A 15608-nucleotide genomic window follows, 5' to 3' on the forward strand; every position below is an offset into this window, starting at 1 on the left:
TGAGAGCATTTATCGTTTACACATGGGTATTGGTCATTAGGTCACTACAACTCCTTTACCCATAAAAGAGCTTATCTATACAACATAAGTAAACAAAACAATAGTTCTTTTTAACACGAAGGTTGAATTACATTGCACATCCACTATAAAAAACCTAGGAGAGTTCAAAAATTCGATAGTTATTTTCAATAACTTTTGATAAGGTAGCTTGATCAGATAATGAAACAATTTTAAACTCGATTGCTTTTTTATAAGCTAAAATTCTTTGTAAAACCCTGTATGTTTCATCCCCCTTTAGTCTATTTGTAACCAGTCTTCTGGAAAAACAGTGCTTCTCGACTTCATACCAATTCACAAATAACTCCCTCATGCAGCATATCTCCTCGATTTGTTCTCTTGGTCCCGCCGGAAAGCTGTGCCACGAAGATCGCACGTGATGTAGGTGAAAACTAGCTTGGCCGAACGGTCGCACATACCCCGCAGCTGTCCGAAACAGATTCTTCGGGTTGAATTGTATCTCTTCATCTTCGTGATCTTACCAACCTCGTTATGCGATGCCACCATGGTGATGTTCTCTTCAGGTCCTCAGCATCTATAAGGATTGGAAATCTCCACAATCATTCGGTCATCGTTTCGGGGTACATCTTCGGTATATCGTGCTTCGCGTCCGACGGATGGATTCGCAGGATCTTCATAATCGAGGGCTATGGAATGCGCACGTTTCTACTTGATGCACGCTCCTCGGAATAAAATTGGATGTACCAACTGTCAAAACAGTCCCGGCATAGAATTCACCCCACGGTGTCGAAGTTAATCTCTTCCAAGATCTCTTCTGATTTAAAGTTCATAGCCGCAACGCAAATACACAAAACCACAAACAAACGGAAAACTCAAAAATACCTGCGTAACACAACAAACTTTTGGTTACAAAAGGGACAAAAGGTGAGCAATAAAAAATGTTGATATGTGGTGGTGGCATATATGACGCAAAACACTACACAATGGGAACCAAACACAAAAATGTAGTTTCATTCACAGTTAAATACGTCCTTAAAAATCTTTGTCAAATAATCAAAACAACAAAATTAGCCACGTAGGTAAAACTGCAACAGTGCACACATAAAAATCAAAAGTCCACTGATGTATCCGGACGAAAAAGTGGAAAAACATGTCCACAAAACATCACTACGTAATGCTTTATATTAAAAAAAAAATCCTTCCATCGGCAATAGCATTACAAAATGGATTTTTATTACAATCAACAACATACCTTCAAACAACGACAGTAGCGTTGAACAATAGTAGCAGCCCGGTAGATAAAATGTCGATGAAAATGGTTTCCAACCATCGCGTACCGTTGAGCTCCTGTTGTCTTTTCTGATACTTTTCTGCCAAACAAAATATCTCACAATGACAGCCACGCAATGTCCAAAAAAAACACCCGAACTGCTAACGTGCAACAAAACTCCAAAAAAATGCTCCAGTCGATGTGCAAAATAAAAACGTGCCATCACGATGTTTCACTAAACAAAATCGAACGAAAGCCACTTAAGCGATTACACTGCGTTTACCACTGTAGAGCACACATGCTCACAGTTAAAAAAGTTCGATTCATGGTGTTGGTCGTCAATTCGTGGAGCAAATGGAGGAAACAAAATACAATGCACACATCACTAAACAAAAACAAAATACAAAAGATTTATTTAGCGCCATGGTTTCATGTATACAAAAATCTATTTATCTTCTTAGATACAACCTGTGCGCATAAAAAATCGGTAAAAAGGTATAAGCCTACGTCCGATCGACAATACATTTCACAAGATTTCACATTCATTCCCTGTTGTGCATTTGGACGAGTCGGACGTGTGCTCCGTATCTCACCACGCGATAGACCTCGTAGAAGTAGAGTTTTTTCCCCCGCAATTGCGGAAGGTTTTTTATATCGTGCGTTCTCCTGCTTGTGCGAAGTGTACCCAAGTAACCACAAGCATTATATCATTGCACGAATTAGACTGAATATCAACCTTTGCAATGCGAAATGCAGTAATTCCACACTTGTCAAGCAAAAATCCTTTAGATTGGCATTATCAATGTAATGATGCATTACATTTTTCTATACATTAGGGTGTATTAAATGCTGATACAGTCCCGATTCGTTCGTTGGTGGCTCGTTAGATGGGCTGTCTCGATGGTTGAATGTTCGCTGGTTGGGGCAAACCCCAACTAAAAAGCACTGTCGTTTGACGTCTGACCGCCGTCGCATCGCAGCTCCTATATACAGAACCTTTGTGCAAGTATGTGAGTGTTTCGTGACGCATTTCTCGTCACTTGCGTGTGTCTAGAGCATTTTGATCAGTTGTCAGTTGCCCCAACGAACGAACACGATTCGCTAATCGGGGCGCAGTCGTGACCCAACCAGCGAATCCGGACTGTATACGATAATTCAATAATTCAACACTGCAAACACTGAATAAATGCAATGTACAAACTAGCAAAGGTTGCTCTAACAATACAATTATAAAAGCTTGACTCTAATGGTAAACAAATGTAATCAAGAAAAGTGAACAACTTTACTCTAGCGGCCATCAACACGTCTGGTTTTACTCCCGACCAACTTAATCACCGTTTAAACCACCGATCGACGATTTTTTTCAGAAAAACCTTTTAAGAGATTACCTTTTCTCTTTTCTGTTGGCTGCTATCACATGCCAATAATGATGGAAACCACAATTAGCATGTGAGCAGTATGCGAAGGGTGTTTTAATTTTCTTATATTGATTAAATATATTCTAAAATGCATTATGTATTTATCAGTGATTATCAGAATGTGATTACAGGGACTCTATTGCATATGACATAGTCGTTTTGCCCTCTACTGCAATGATTGAGACAGAAGAACAGTCTCATTTTAGTTAATGAAATATCTGTTGTTATCACTGCAGCAGAAACGGTCCAAGGAGCCAGCGCGTATGGAACTCATCTAGCGGTCTTCAACAATTCTGGTTCGACTCCCGACCCGGTGACAAAAAAATAGTGGTTAAAACATTCATGTATGGGGGCATTAGTACCGCCGATAATGAAGCGGTGCTAAAAATAGATTTTTGTTTTGGTTTTTCGTGTTGCACGTATTTAGCATGTGTAAATGCAAATGTACAGCATATGCATTTATGTTACTTTAGCAATGGCTGTCAACGCGCTGCAATATGTTGCATTAATTTGATTTTAGTGGGGCCCTTTTCGACTTTAATATTGCTTTAATGAGGCGTTTAAAGTAATGCAGCATTATATGCTCAATTTTAAATATAAATATATAGCAAAATTGCTGCACTTATATACGGCTTTGTGGTTACTTGGGTAGTGTCGCAAGGTGGTATCCAGCGCAACGCGGAAGCGAGGTGCTTGCATCATCGTACATCAAGGTCAACGAATAATCGCATCCAAAAGTCATCATTATCGCCATCATCAGCCCCTCCGTCAACAAAGAGGACGGTGGCGACGGGTGCGAAGGCAGACGCGACGGACAGCTTTACCATCGGCCTGCCTGTGATAAATATCTACCTGCTCCGGTCAGATAAGTATCACTCTTTCGATACACTCTTTTGTCCGCCCAATTTGTTTTGATCGCTTTTGTCTATTGTATCCCCAGTCCACATTCGACCACGTGCTTTTTTTTGACATCCATAACAGTGGTTCCCAAACTACTGTATACGGGTAAGGGTGTACAAACTGTAAATAACAGAACATTTTTTTTTGTTTTTTTTTATTAGCTATTTTTTTCTTTTTTTTTCAATACCGTTTTTTTTGCATCCTACAGGGTGCGCTAAAATAAACATAAGAATTGAATTCGTATATTATTAGTACAAGTTTTTTTTTTTTTTTGCTTTATTTTTTTTTTCTATATATTATTAGCATTGTTTGGTTTACAAAAAACAGTTGTCGTCCTAAGGAAGAAAGTGCACTGTAAATACTTTAAGGTTTTTCTCTTCCTCTTTTGCACTTTTGAGTTATTTTCCATAAATTTGTTTCCACATGGACGATTCGATTGGAGGCGAAACGCCTCCCAATGATATCATTGCTCGTACGCGGTTTTATCAGCCATCTTCGCCTGGACCTTGGGTTGTCTATTTCCGGCGCAAATGCAAACCATTGAATATGCTTTCGATTTCTCGAGAGCTGACGCGTAAGTATCCTGGGACCGTTATTCACCAAGTGAAAGCATCCAAGCTGCGTGTTACCGCACCTAGCTACAAAGCAGCAAATGAAATTGCTCAACACGAAGCGTTTACTGTTGAATACGCGGTCTATGTGCCAGCACGAGAAGTGGAGGTGGAGGGGAAGATCCTCGACGAAATGCTGACATGTGAGGACATCAAGACCGGCTTTGGTCGTTTCAAAAATAGGTCAATTCCTGATGTGGCTATCCTAGACTGTAAACGCTTATCTAAGGTTTCCATGGAAGGAAATAAAAAGGTGTACTCGCCTTCAGCGTTTTTTCGAGTGACTTTTCCAGGTTCCGTCCTCCCGGAATTTGTTGTAATTGATGGTGGTTTTTACCCAGTGCATCTTTTTAGGCCGAAGGTTTTTAATTGTACCAAATGCAAGCAGTTTGGTCACAGTGATAGCTTTTGCGACAACAAGCCCCGTTGTGGCAAATGCAACCAAGCTCACTTGGAGGACTCTTGCACACAGGAAGCGGAAAAATGTAGCTACTGTGGCGGAGATCCACACGACTTGCAAGTTTGCCCGGCTTACAAAAGACGCATTCGAAATGAGAGTCGCTCTATCATAAAGCGCTCCAAACAGACATATGCGGAGATGGTGAAATCTTTTAAAACACCAGATTCCGTGTCTGAATCAGCTGTCCCAGTTGAAAATCCCTATCAGGAGTTGTCTTCCGATGATCAGGACGATGGCGAAACTGATGAGGGTGGATCTCTATCGGAGGTACACGCACCTGGAAAAAGGAAGTCATCATCTTCCCCGGGATTGCGCCGAAAGGTCTTTTTAAAGTCTTCCCTCAAAAGTTTGCCTAATGATAAAGGAGACGGGGTAAACTTAAAAACTCCGAAGAATCAGGTTCCTCTAGCTTCAGCTCCATGTTGTAGCAAGAACCTGTCACCCCCGTCTCCGCCTGTTAAATACACTTCAAAGAGAAATAATCGACAAGGTAGCAAGAAAAAAGCTACCAAAGTTCCTCGCAGTTCAAGCAAGCCTCCTAGACCCAAGCGAGGACTGTTTACTTTTAGGGTTCTCGTGGATCGCTTATATAATGCCCTCAGCCTTCCAGAAACATTAAGAGGCATTATTGATATGTTTATACCTACAGTAGAAGAATATTTTCGGAATCTGACACAATCATGGCCCCTCCTTGCTGCGATCATATCTTTCGATGGATAATTCATCAAGTGAGGTACAAGATATGATCACTGTGCTACAGTGGAACTGTCATAGTCTGAAACCTAAATTAGACCTGTTTAAATTTTTAATTCACAACTCTGATTGTGATATATTTGCCCTTTGTGAAACATGGCTTTCTTCTGAAGATGAACTCAACTTCCACGATTTTAACATTATACGCCAGGATAGAGATGACCATTATGGGGGAGTTCTTTTGGGGATCAAAAAGACTTACTCATTTTATAGAATTCCAATCGCGACTCATCCTGGCGTAGAAATCGTCGCTTGCCAAATAAACGTAAAGGGTAAAGAACTTTGCGTAGCTTCCGTTTACATTCCTCCAAGAATTTCAATTAACCGCCGTCATCTTTGGAATGCGGTTTCTGCACTATCACATCCAGTTTTAATTCTGGGTGATATGAACGCGCATGGTACAGGGTGGGGCGAACCATATGACGATAATAGAGCGGCCATTTTCTATGATTTGTGCGACGATTTCAATTTGAACATTTTAAATACAGGTGAAGTGACACGTATTGCATCTGACGGCAAAGAAAGTCGTCTCGACCTATCACTGGGGTCAAGCTCACTATCATTCGATTGCTTGTGGAAGGTAATCGAGGATCCTCATGGTAGTGATCACTTACCCATTATAACCACCATAAAGCATAATAGTGAAAGGTCAGACCATCCAATTCAGGTTCCTTTTGACCTCACAAGGAATATCGATTGGCAAAAGTATGCAGAAGCGGTATCTTTTGGCATCGAATCATTCAATCCCCTCCCACCTTTGGATGAGTATCGATTCCTGTCTGAACTGATATATAAGAGTGCATTAGAATCACAAAAACGACGTGTTCCAAGTGCAACCTTCAAAAGAAGACCAGCCACACTAGGTTGGGATGATGATTGCACCCAGTTGTATCTTAAAAAATCTGATGCTTTCAAAACTTTTCGTAGGCACGGTACCTCAGATCTTTATCAAGAGTACGCAAAGCTCGAAAGACAGCTGAGAAACCTGCTGAAAGCGAAGAAGCGTAGTTATTGGCGACACTTAATTGAGGGTCTCTCAAGAGAAACTTCAATGACAACGCTTTGGAGAGTGGCTCGCAACATGCGAAACCGCTCTTCTTCTAATGAGAGTGACGAATACTCCAACCGTTGGATATTCAGCTTCGCGAAAAAGGTCTGCCCAGACTCAGTCCCAGCACAACCGATTTCTTGGGAAACATCCCCAAGATACGGTTCTCTGGACAGACCCTTCAGTATGCTGGAACTTTCTATGGCTCTTCTTTCATCAAACAATTCCGCTCCGGGACGCGATATGATCAAGTTCAATCTTCTAAAGAATCTCCCAGATATCGCGAAAAGACGATTACTGGACCTGTTCAACTCATTCATGGAGAACAACATCGTTCCGCATGAATGGAGACAGGTCAAAGTAATAGCTATTCAAAAGCCTGGTAAACCAGCGTCTGATCATAATTCATACCGCCCAATTGCTATGTTATCATGTTTAAGGAAATTGTTGGAAAAAATGATCCTATCACGACTCGATCATTGGGTCGAATCGAATAACTTGCTTTCAAATACACAGTTCGGGTTTCGCAAGGGCAAAGGAACAAACGATTGTCTAGCGTTGCTTTCAACAGATATTCAACTGGCCTTTGCGGAAAAGGAGCAACTGGCTTCAGTTTTCTTGGATATTAAGGGCGCCTTTGATTCAGTTTCCATAGGAATATTGTCAGAAAAACTGCACAATAGTGGACTTCCAGGAATTTTAAATAATTTCTTGTATAATTTGTTGTCAGAAAAACATATGAGCTTCAATCTCGGACAACTGACAACTTCCAGAATAAGTTACATGGGCCTACCCCAAGGCTCATGTTTAAGTCCCTTGCTTTATAATTTTTACGTGAAAGACATTGATAGTTGCTTGGAAGGACAATGCACGCTAAGACAACTTGCAGATGATGCTGTGGTTTCTCTAAAAGGCCCACATGCAGAAATGTTGCAAAGACCATTGCAAAATTCTCTAAATAATCTGTCAATCTGGGCAAGAGATTTAGGGATCGAGTTTGCTCCGCAAAAAACTCAATTGGTTGTGTTTTCTAGAAAGCGGAACCCAGCCCAACTGAAACTCAATCTTTTGGGAATAGAAATCGACCAGTCTTTGACTTCGAAATACCTTGGGGTCTGGTTTGATTCAAAAGGCACTTGGGGTACCCAAACTAAGTATTTGGTGCAAAAATGTCAACAAAGGATCAATTTTCTACGCACAATTACCGGAACATGGTGGGGTGCTCACCCGGAAGACCTCATAAAACTTTACAAAACGACTATTCTCTCTGTTATTGAGTATGGCTCTTTCTGCTTCCACTCAGCAGCAAACTGTCACCTAATAAAGCTGGAACGAATTCAATACCGTTGTTTGCGTATTGCCCTCGGCTGTATGCACTCAACGCATAATGCGAGCCTGGAGGTCCTGGCAGGGGTGAAACCTCTCCAGAACCGCTTCTGGGAGCTCTCGCTAAGGTTACTTATCAAGTGTGGAGTGAGCAACACACTTGTCATTGAAAATTTCGAAGAAATGCTCAGTCTGAACACTCAATCAAAATTCATGAGAATCTATCTGTTCTACATGTCATCTGATATAAGCCTACCAAGTTATAATCCTCCCCGTGTACACTTCACTAATGACAGTTCCTCTGTTAAATACGATCTGTCCATGAAACAAGCTATTCATGGAATACCAGATCAACTTCGATGTATATCTATTCCTCGCATTTTTAACGAAAAGTACCAAAATGTCAATTCCTGTAAGAGATTCTTCACTGATGGGTCTCGCATAAATGGATCCACTGGTTTCGGTGTTTTCAATGAAAATTTCACCGCCTTCCGCAAACTTCAGGAACCTTGTTCGGTTTATGTTGCTGAGCTGGCAGCAATCAACTTCGCTTTGGGGATGATTTCCAACATGCCCGTAGACCATTTCTTCATCTTCTCGGATAGCCTTAGTTCGATTGAGGCACTCCGGTCGATGAAACCTGTAAAACATTCATCTTACTTTCTTACAAAAATAAGGGAGCAGATGGGTGCACTGGTCGAAAGATCATACAAGATTACCTTTGTATGGGTCCCCTCACATTGCTCAATTTATGGCAATGAGAAGGCGGACTCTCTCGCAAAGGTGGGCGCACAGGAAGGTGAGATCTATGATAGAAGAATTTCACATGATGAATTTTTCCATTTTGTTCGCCAGAGTTCTCTTCAAAGTTGGCAAAATGATTGGCGAGATGGCCAGCTGGGACGGTGGTTACATTCCATTATTCCTAATGTTTCTTTGCGAGTGTGGTGGTATGGTCTGGATGTAAGTCGCAATTTCATTCGCGTGATGTCAAGACTTATGTCCAACCATTACTCGCTAGACGCGCATTTACACAGGATTAACCTCGCGTTGAGCAATGTTTGTACTAAGTGCGGTTCCGGTTATGATGACATCGACCACGTAGTTTGGCAATGCCCGGATAATGACGCCTCCAGAGCGCTACTTTTGGATACCCTTGAGGCCCGAGGTAGACAACCCTTTGTTCTTGTGAGAGATGTGTTGGGGACCCGCGATGTCACATACATGGGATGTATTTTCGACTTTCTTCGCTCTGCTGGTATAAAAGTTTAATTTGCTTGTGTTTTCTTCTCCAGTTTTTTTTTTCTCTGTTTTGTCCTCTTTGTGTTACCAAGCTGCTCCTGGCCATCCGGAAAACCAAGTCCCACAACAAGTTGGTACCAACACCACAAGGCACCGAATACGCTAGCAAGATGCGATTCACCCCCGGATGAGCAGCAGTGAAACCTTTGGCCCAATCCTTACCCTGTCCATCCCTCAAAATGTGACCTTCTAACCTCGAGCTGCCACGAGTACCCTGGCTTCCACCCATTACTAACAGATATCATTAAAAAGTTATTACTCTGTATAATGTATACTATTAAGTACAAAGAAAGATCCTCGGCTCCGTAAAGCGTTATACGCGATTGAGCCCCAAATAAACGAACTAGATAAAAAAAAAAAAAAGATTTCACATAGTTTCACATTACACCAGGCCGAAACAAAAAAACATTTCTTTTTAGTTTCACAATACACATTTATGCACTTAAACCGAAATTAACATCACGCCAAAGTGCCGTCGTGACACGGGGTCGTGAGAACAGATGCACGCGCATAAAAATACCGTTCATCCTAGTCGCCAGCTGTAATAACCAACAAAAGTTGGTTAATAATCTTTTAAGCATGACTTAAAGGGCTGTTCCATAAAGGAACTTTCTCAACGGATATAAATACGTCTTACGCACGAGATCGCAGTTAGATAACTGATTTATTTTCCTTATTTGCAGTCTAGAGCAGTATGACAGAACTACTCTCGCAGTATTCATTTTTACTCTCTGCTGAGAGCATTTATCGTTTACACATGGGTATTGGTCATTAGGTCACTACAAAAACCTTCTTGCTGATATCGCCTCACTAGCTCTGGCAAAGGCATATAAATAGGCTAGTAAAAGAAATCTATGCCTTCGTTTACGCAGACGATATTGTTTTGGTTATTATCGGCCGTACCTTGAAGTTCATTAGGCGAGAACTCTAGGCAGCAGTGCCACCGGTCTCCAGATGGGCCGCCTACATACAACAAAGCCATTCAAATAATCGCCAGACTATTCTCAACCACTCCAGCAGATGCAGCCTGCATAGAAATTGAAGAGCTTCCTTTCCGCTATCAGGTCGCGGAGGCTCTATGCTGCAGAACCATTGGATACCTCGAAAACACCGGTAATCAAGAGGTCTTTCTCCTCAGGGAGGCGAATAAAGCTCTTATCAATCTGGTTTATCTGGTAGACCAGGTACACTGGGTTGGAGCCAGAAGGTGGGACGCTACTGATCTCCATGTCGACTTGTCCATCCTGTAACGGCTTAGCGTAGGAAACGACTATACTGTCATATACACACATGTCACCAAATTGTTAACCGGGAAATACCGTAATCATCAGCTCGTCTATTCAGATGGTTCGAAGGCTACGAACAGAATCTGGCCATTATTTTTCTATGATACCTGCTCGGACAGTGTATGTCGTGTGTACGTTATTATTTTGTTTAATGAACTTTAAACAATAGCATGAGTCATAGAGGTCTTTTTACAGATCAAGAGTAACATTTCGGGAAAGTGTGTACCGATTATGTAAAAGTATAGCCTCAGATGTCCTGAAAAACTTTGTCGAAGACCTCAAAGCGGTCCGAGTCTTGTGACAAAAGTTATAACCTGCTGATCATCTAAGGGTCGGGTGCTTAACTTTTAACATGTAGGAATTAGGGCCTAGTCTAGTCTACAATGTAGGAATAAGGGCCTGTCCAAAAACGTAGAATCTGAGATGGGAACCCTCCGTTCTGGCCAAAGTCTGCGGTCCATACAAATTTCGAAAATTGTGTGGGCAAAAATCCACGGGGGGGTAAGGGGTGTTCTGAGATTGCCAAATTTGAGTCTACGTAGTTTATGGAAAAACACGAGTGTTTCGCTGAAGATATTAATATAAGAGCTCGTAAATTTGAGAAATTCGGAGACACATATTGTGGCAGGAAATCGAGCTTACTTTGGACTCCGCAGAACTCTACGATCGAATAAAGTTCGCCGTAACACGAAGTTAACCATCTACAAAACGCTGATTAGACCGGTCGTCCTCTATGGGCACGAAACATGGACCCTACGTGCAGAGGATCAACGCGCCCTTGGAGTTTTCGAACGGAAGGTGTTGCGCACCATCTACGGCGGAGTGCAGATGGAAGACGGGACTTGGAGAAGGCGAATGAACCACGAGCTGCATCAGCATGAGAGAACCAACCATCGTCCACATCGCGAATATCGGGAGCTACGGTGGGCTTGTCACGTTATCGGGATGTCGGATAGCAACCCGACTAAAATGGTTCTCGTGAGTCATCCGACCGATACAAGAAGACGTGCTGCGCAGCGAGCTAGGTGGGTCGATCAAATGGAGGACGATTTGCGGGTCTTCGCAGAGTATGGAGCTGGAGAATAAGAAACGCAGCCATGGACCGAGTAGACTGGAGACGACTCCTACGTACAACAGAGGACACTCAGGTCTTAGACTGACCGGTAAGGTAAGTAAGCCTAATAGCTCTTTTCAGTGCAATGTTGAACAGTAAACTTGAAATTTGCTTTAACCGTAGTGTGGCCAGCAAAAAAAAAAACACCCGTAGAAGGCCGGCAGGGTACCCGGGTACCCACGCAATGGAAATGATCATATCTCAGCGATTTTTCCACCGATTTTAAAAGTTTTTGCCTCATTCAACTCAGAAACTCATTATCTATCGAGATCGTATTTGGTTGGACCGGTCCGATCACCATAGGTACCGGAAAATCCGGATTTCCGGATCCGTGTTTTTATACAATACAATATACGGGATTTTCGGTAGGTTAGTAGCAATTTCGGTACCAAGCATCGTAAAATTGCTTTGGCATATTGTATCTGACCGGCATGGAATCATAAAACGTGTTGACTTTGAAACTGTGATTTCGGAACACGCTTCCCGTGAGGCCATGGTTGACCATAAACACTTTAAGGTATCCTAGCCTTAACAATGTGGGTTTCAATATGGTATAAGGACATGCTCCCAAAAATATGGATTTTCCGAAAACCACGGTGATTAGATTGGTCTAACCAAATATTTTCCCGATAGATGATGAGTTTCTGAATTGAATGAGCCAAAAATTTCCAAAATCGATGAAAAATTGACGGAGATATGATCATTTCAATTTCGTGGGTACCCGGGTACCCTGCCGGCCTTCCACGTAATAAAAAAATGCAGGAGCCCCTCCCCCTGCCCCTCCTCACTTTAAAATTTGGTCAACCCCAGTAATAGATGTATATTCACGAGTTCTAAGATCTAACAGAGTTCCAACATCCTAGTCTCAATAACCATTAAAATATCGAGATTTGAAATTGAAAAAGGTACCCGGGTACCCTGCCGGCCACATAAGTGTTAATCTATCCAAGATCACAAACGATGTACATACTTCGTGTGCGATCTGAATACCTGGTTTTGGATACTTGGATCAAACCAGCGTTGCACGAATCAGATTGATTAGTTATGCCTGAAAACCATGTTCAAACGTTGTCTTATAGCTCATTTGTTTTCACTGAATCGTGATGAAACACTGATGAAAGGTAACTCCACGGACGGTTCGGATGAGGAATCAACACTTACGCCATTTCCCAGATACCACCTAATGGAAGTCTAAGGTAATCTATTTCGCAAATGTAGTAGAGCTAGAAAGTATAAAGTTCAATATGTTTAAAACTAGTTGAAATTAGTAAAAAAATATTCTATCCTAACGGAATTAGAAAGTAAATTGAAGCGCACTTTTTCCGGCTTTTTTAGTTTTGTTCTTGTGCGGAAATGACATCAAACTCATTGTTAACGATAATAATAAACCTAGCCATCAACTTTTCAGTTTATTTCCAATCCTAGCTATATATTGCTCCAGTAAGTCGGTTTTCTCCTCCAAACCAATTGCGCTGTCGAAAAATATAGGTATATGCATTCAACGCTTTACGCGTATTTTTCTTCTCTCCAAAACTCATAGCCTACATTAGGTTTAAGAACCATTGAACCTACTGCCTAGTTTGGAAATAGTCTTGGTAACTATTTCAACCATTATAGTTAACCTTGTTTTATCTGTTGTTGTTTTCTCAGTGTATTACTGTGTAAGGAAATATCAATGAGCTTGCGATATTCAATCAATGTTAAAACCTTCTTCAGTGTTTTTTTTACGTTTCATCAATCTTGACAATGTAGTTGTTTGTTTAGAACTATCTTAATATTATACCTTCTTGCTGGGTATGTCATTATTTTTGCTAGTTGTTTAATCTCGCCTCGCAGAGCAGCCTTCTGCCAGTCGTTGTGGCAGGCACTGCGAGACCCAACACTAGTTTTGGTAATTGTATTATTTTATTTAATAAACTTAGTTTTTATGTTTAGTTGGCTTTTCAGCTTTCTTGCTTTTATTTGTGGGTACATTTAATGTGTCTTGAAAAATTCATCATGTTTTAAGTTATTTTAACGTCATTTGGGACGCATATGTATATATATGTTTTGTGTTTTAGGGGAATTTAGGTGAGACGTTTTCATTTAGGATGTTTGACAGTAAGGAAATTGGGATATAAAATACTATGACAGTTGAATCTTCTGCTTTATTACAGTTAAATCTGGTTGTTTTTGTTGTTAAAATACTTTGTATTCTTTGTTGTTCAAATGTTCTCGTAATAGGTATATGTTTGTTCTACGTTTGTGTAGTGTTTTGTAATTTCATGTGCTGATTTTTTAATCTGAATTGTTCACTTGTGCTACGAATACAAATTCAATGATATTAGATAGGCGAATATTATACTGTCAACGAGAATCTTCTTAATCTGCACAATTAGAGTATTGCAGCTGTTGATAAAAGTGAAATCTACAACATTGATTAACTGGTTGCCTTCAATAGCGATTGTATTGTATAGGATTTTAAAATGTGTGCTATCTGGGTGGTGGATCTCTCGGTGGTGCTGGTTACATCGAACGACTACTAGATCTACTAGCTGCTTATGCTGTTGTTGATTGTAGATAAATTGATCCAGAGAGAACATGCTCCACCACCGGCTGTTGCTGTAAATTGCTTGTAAATCTTTGTATTTCTTCTTCGAGTTCTCCTTCCAAGCATTCTGTTTGTCGTAGTAGGCGACGCTAAGGATGTTACTGAAATTGATCGGAACAAAAGCTGACTGAGATTGTGACCGCAGCGCATCGCATAGAGCCATTACAACGACTACTGCGATGGTTGCTAACAGTAGTTGACCGAACCAAACATCGTCGCCGCAGTGGTATCGACTGAAGAAATCATCTAGAGAAGCTTTGCTCCGCTTTCGCAGTGCGAAACAACGGAAACGTGCGATGATCGGTAATTTGTTATTATCAGAGCGATAATAATAACGGTAAATGTGGAAATCGAGAAAGGCATCAGAACGGAAGGAAGCAACAGCTTGCCGCTCGTTTGCCGCGTGGTAGTCAATTTCAGGAGATCTTGTTGCGCCACCAGGAGAATAAAACTAGCGGCGAGCATTCTTCGATGTTCAGCACAAGCACAAACGATATCAACTGGATTAGTATTATAGAGAAAAGGACAGCCGGTAGATCCAGCAGTTTCTTCAACTGTCCGCACAGCTTCACCAAATGATCGTCATTTTTATCGTTCATTTGCTGAAAGTAGGCCATGCCGGATGTTTCAATGTTGTCTTTGATCACTTTTCCATTATCATTGAGCTGATTCATGGCGTTAATATTGTTGTTATTATTGATGATGAGCTTGCTCTTGTGGTATGCCTCCTCATCAGCAACGCCAAAGAGGAAAAAGTTTTTGGCAAAACTTAGCGAAGTCAGCACCGGAAAGATGTTGAAGAACAAACGGAACAAAGCCACCGAAGAGGACAGGGAGGAGAAGGGAGAGGGACGGATAATGAAAACATTCTGCTTGGAAGAGGGAGGGGAAGTGGGAACGGGAGGGGAAGGAAGCGGGGAAGCAGGGTTAGCCCCTTCGAGGGCTAGGCACGGTAAACCTCAGCTTGGGTATTTGCAGTACTGAGCGTAAGTTAGATCGTAGGTCGGGAACCGCGAGAACTGGATATCGCGGCGCTTCCATTGATCGATGGTGCCCAGGTGTTCAAGCTCACGGGATACATTCGCTGCCGGCGAAGTCTGTAGAAAGGAAAGAAAAGAGAGACGTTAACAGTGTTTTTTGTGATAGGTTCACATTAGTGTTGTACCTATCCCTTACAGAAAACGGGGTTTTGAACATTCCCATACAAATCAGGTGGCTTTCTCGGATCTTAAGCTTGAACTTTGAGTGACAGCCGGTATTTGCTACTCGCCAGATCAATTACTGTGACATCAGCGATAATTTCAGTTTAGTAACATTATACTAGCCTCGATACCTAACTTCATCGAGTTCATGTTTTAATATCATCTAAATGTTTGTTGATAAAATGTGAAAAAAGTGCTGAGCACCACTTATTAAGGGAATGACTGTGTGGCAGAAGTTCAAAATGGTATGTGGATTGCTGTTTCGTAGGCGTAAGGCTTGTATTAAGACTAGAGAGCATTCATAAATGAC

The 15608-nt window shown here is 41.4% G+C and overlaps 1 protein-coding gene across 2 annotated transcripts in view; it reads right to left on the reverse strand.

The window, feature by feature from the left end:
* Positions 1 to 12671: 12671 nt before the first annotated feature.
* The window catches only part of LOC109419602 (S-adenosylmethionine decarboxylase proenzyme), a 44624-nt gene continuing 41687 nt past the window's right edge, over positions 12672 to 15608 (reverse strand). For both annotated transcript variants that reach the window (XM_019693834.3, XM_019693833.3), the window contains one exon: positions 12672 to 15193. In XM_019693834.3, the coding sequence (XP_019549379.2) occupies positions 15056 to 15193 (138 nt within the window). In that variant the 3' untranslated portion in view covers positions 12672 to 15055. The remainder of the gene's footprint in view (positions 15194 to 15608) is intronic.

Source organism: Aedes albopictus, chromosome 2 (genome assembly GCF_035046485.1).
Source record: "Aedes albopictus strain Foshan chromosome 2, AalbF5, whole genome shotgun sequence".
Classification (NCBI taxonomy): Eukaryota; Metazoa; Arthropoda; class Insecta; order Diptera; family Culicidae; genus Aedes; species Aedes albopictus.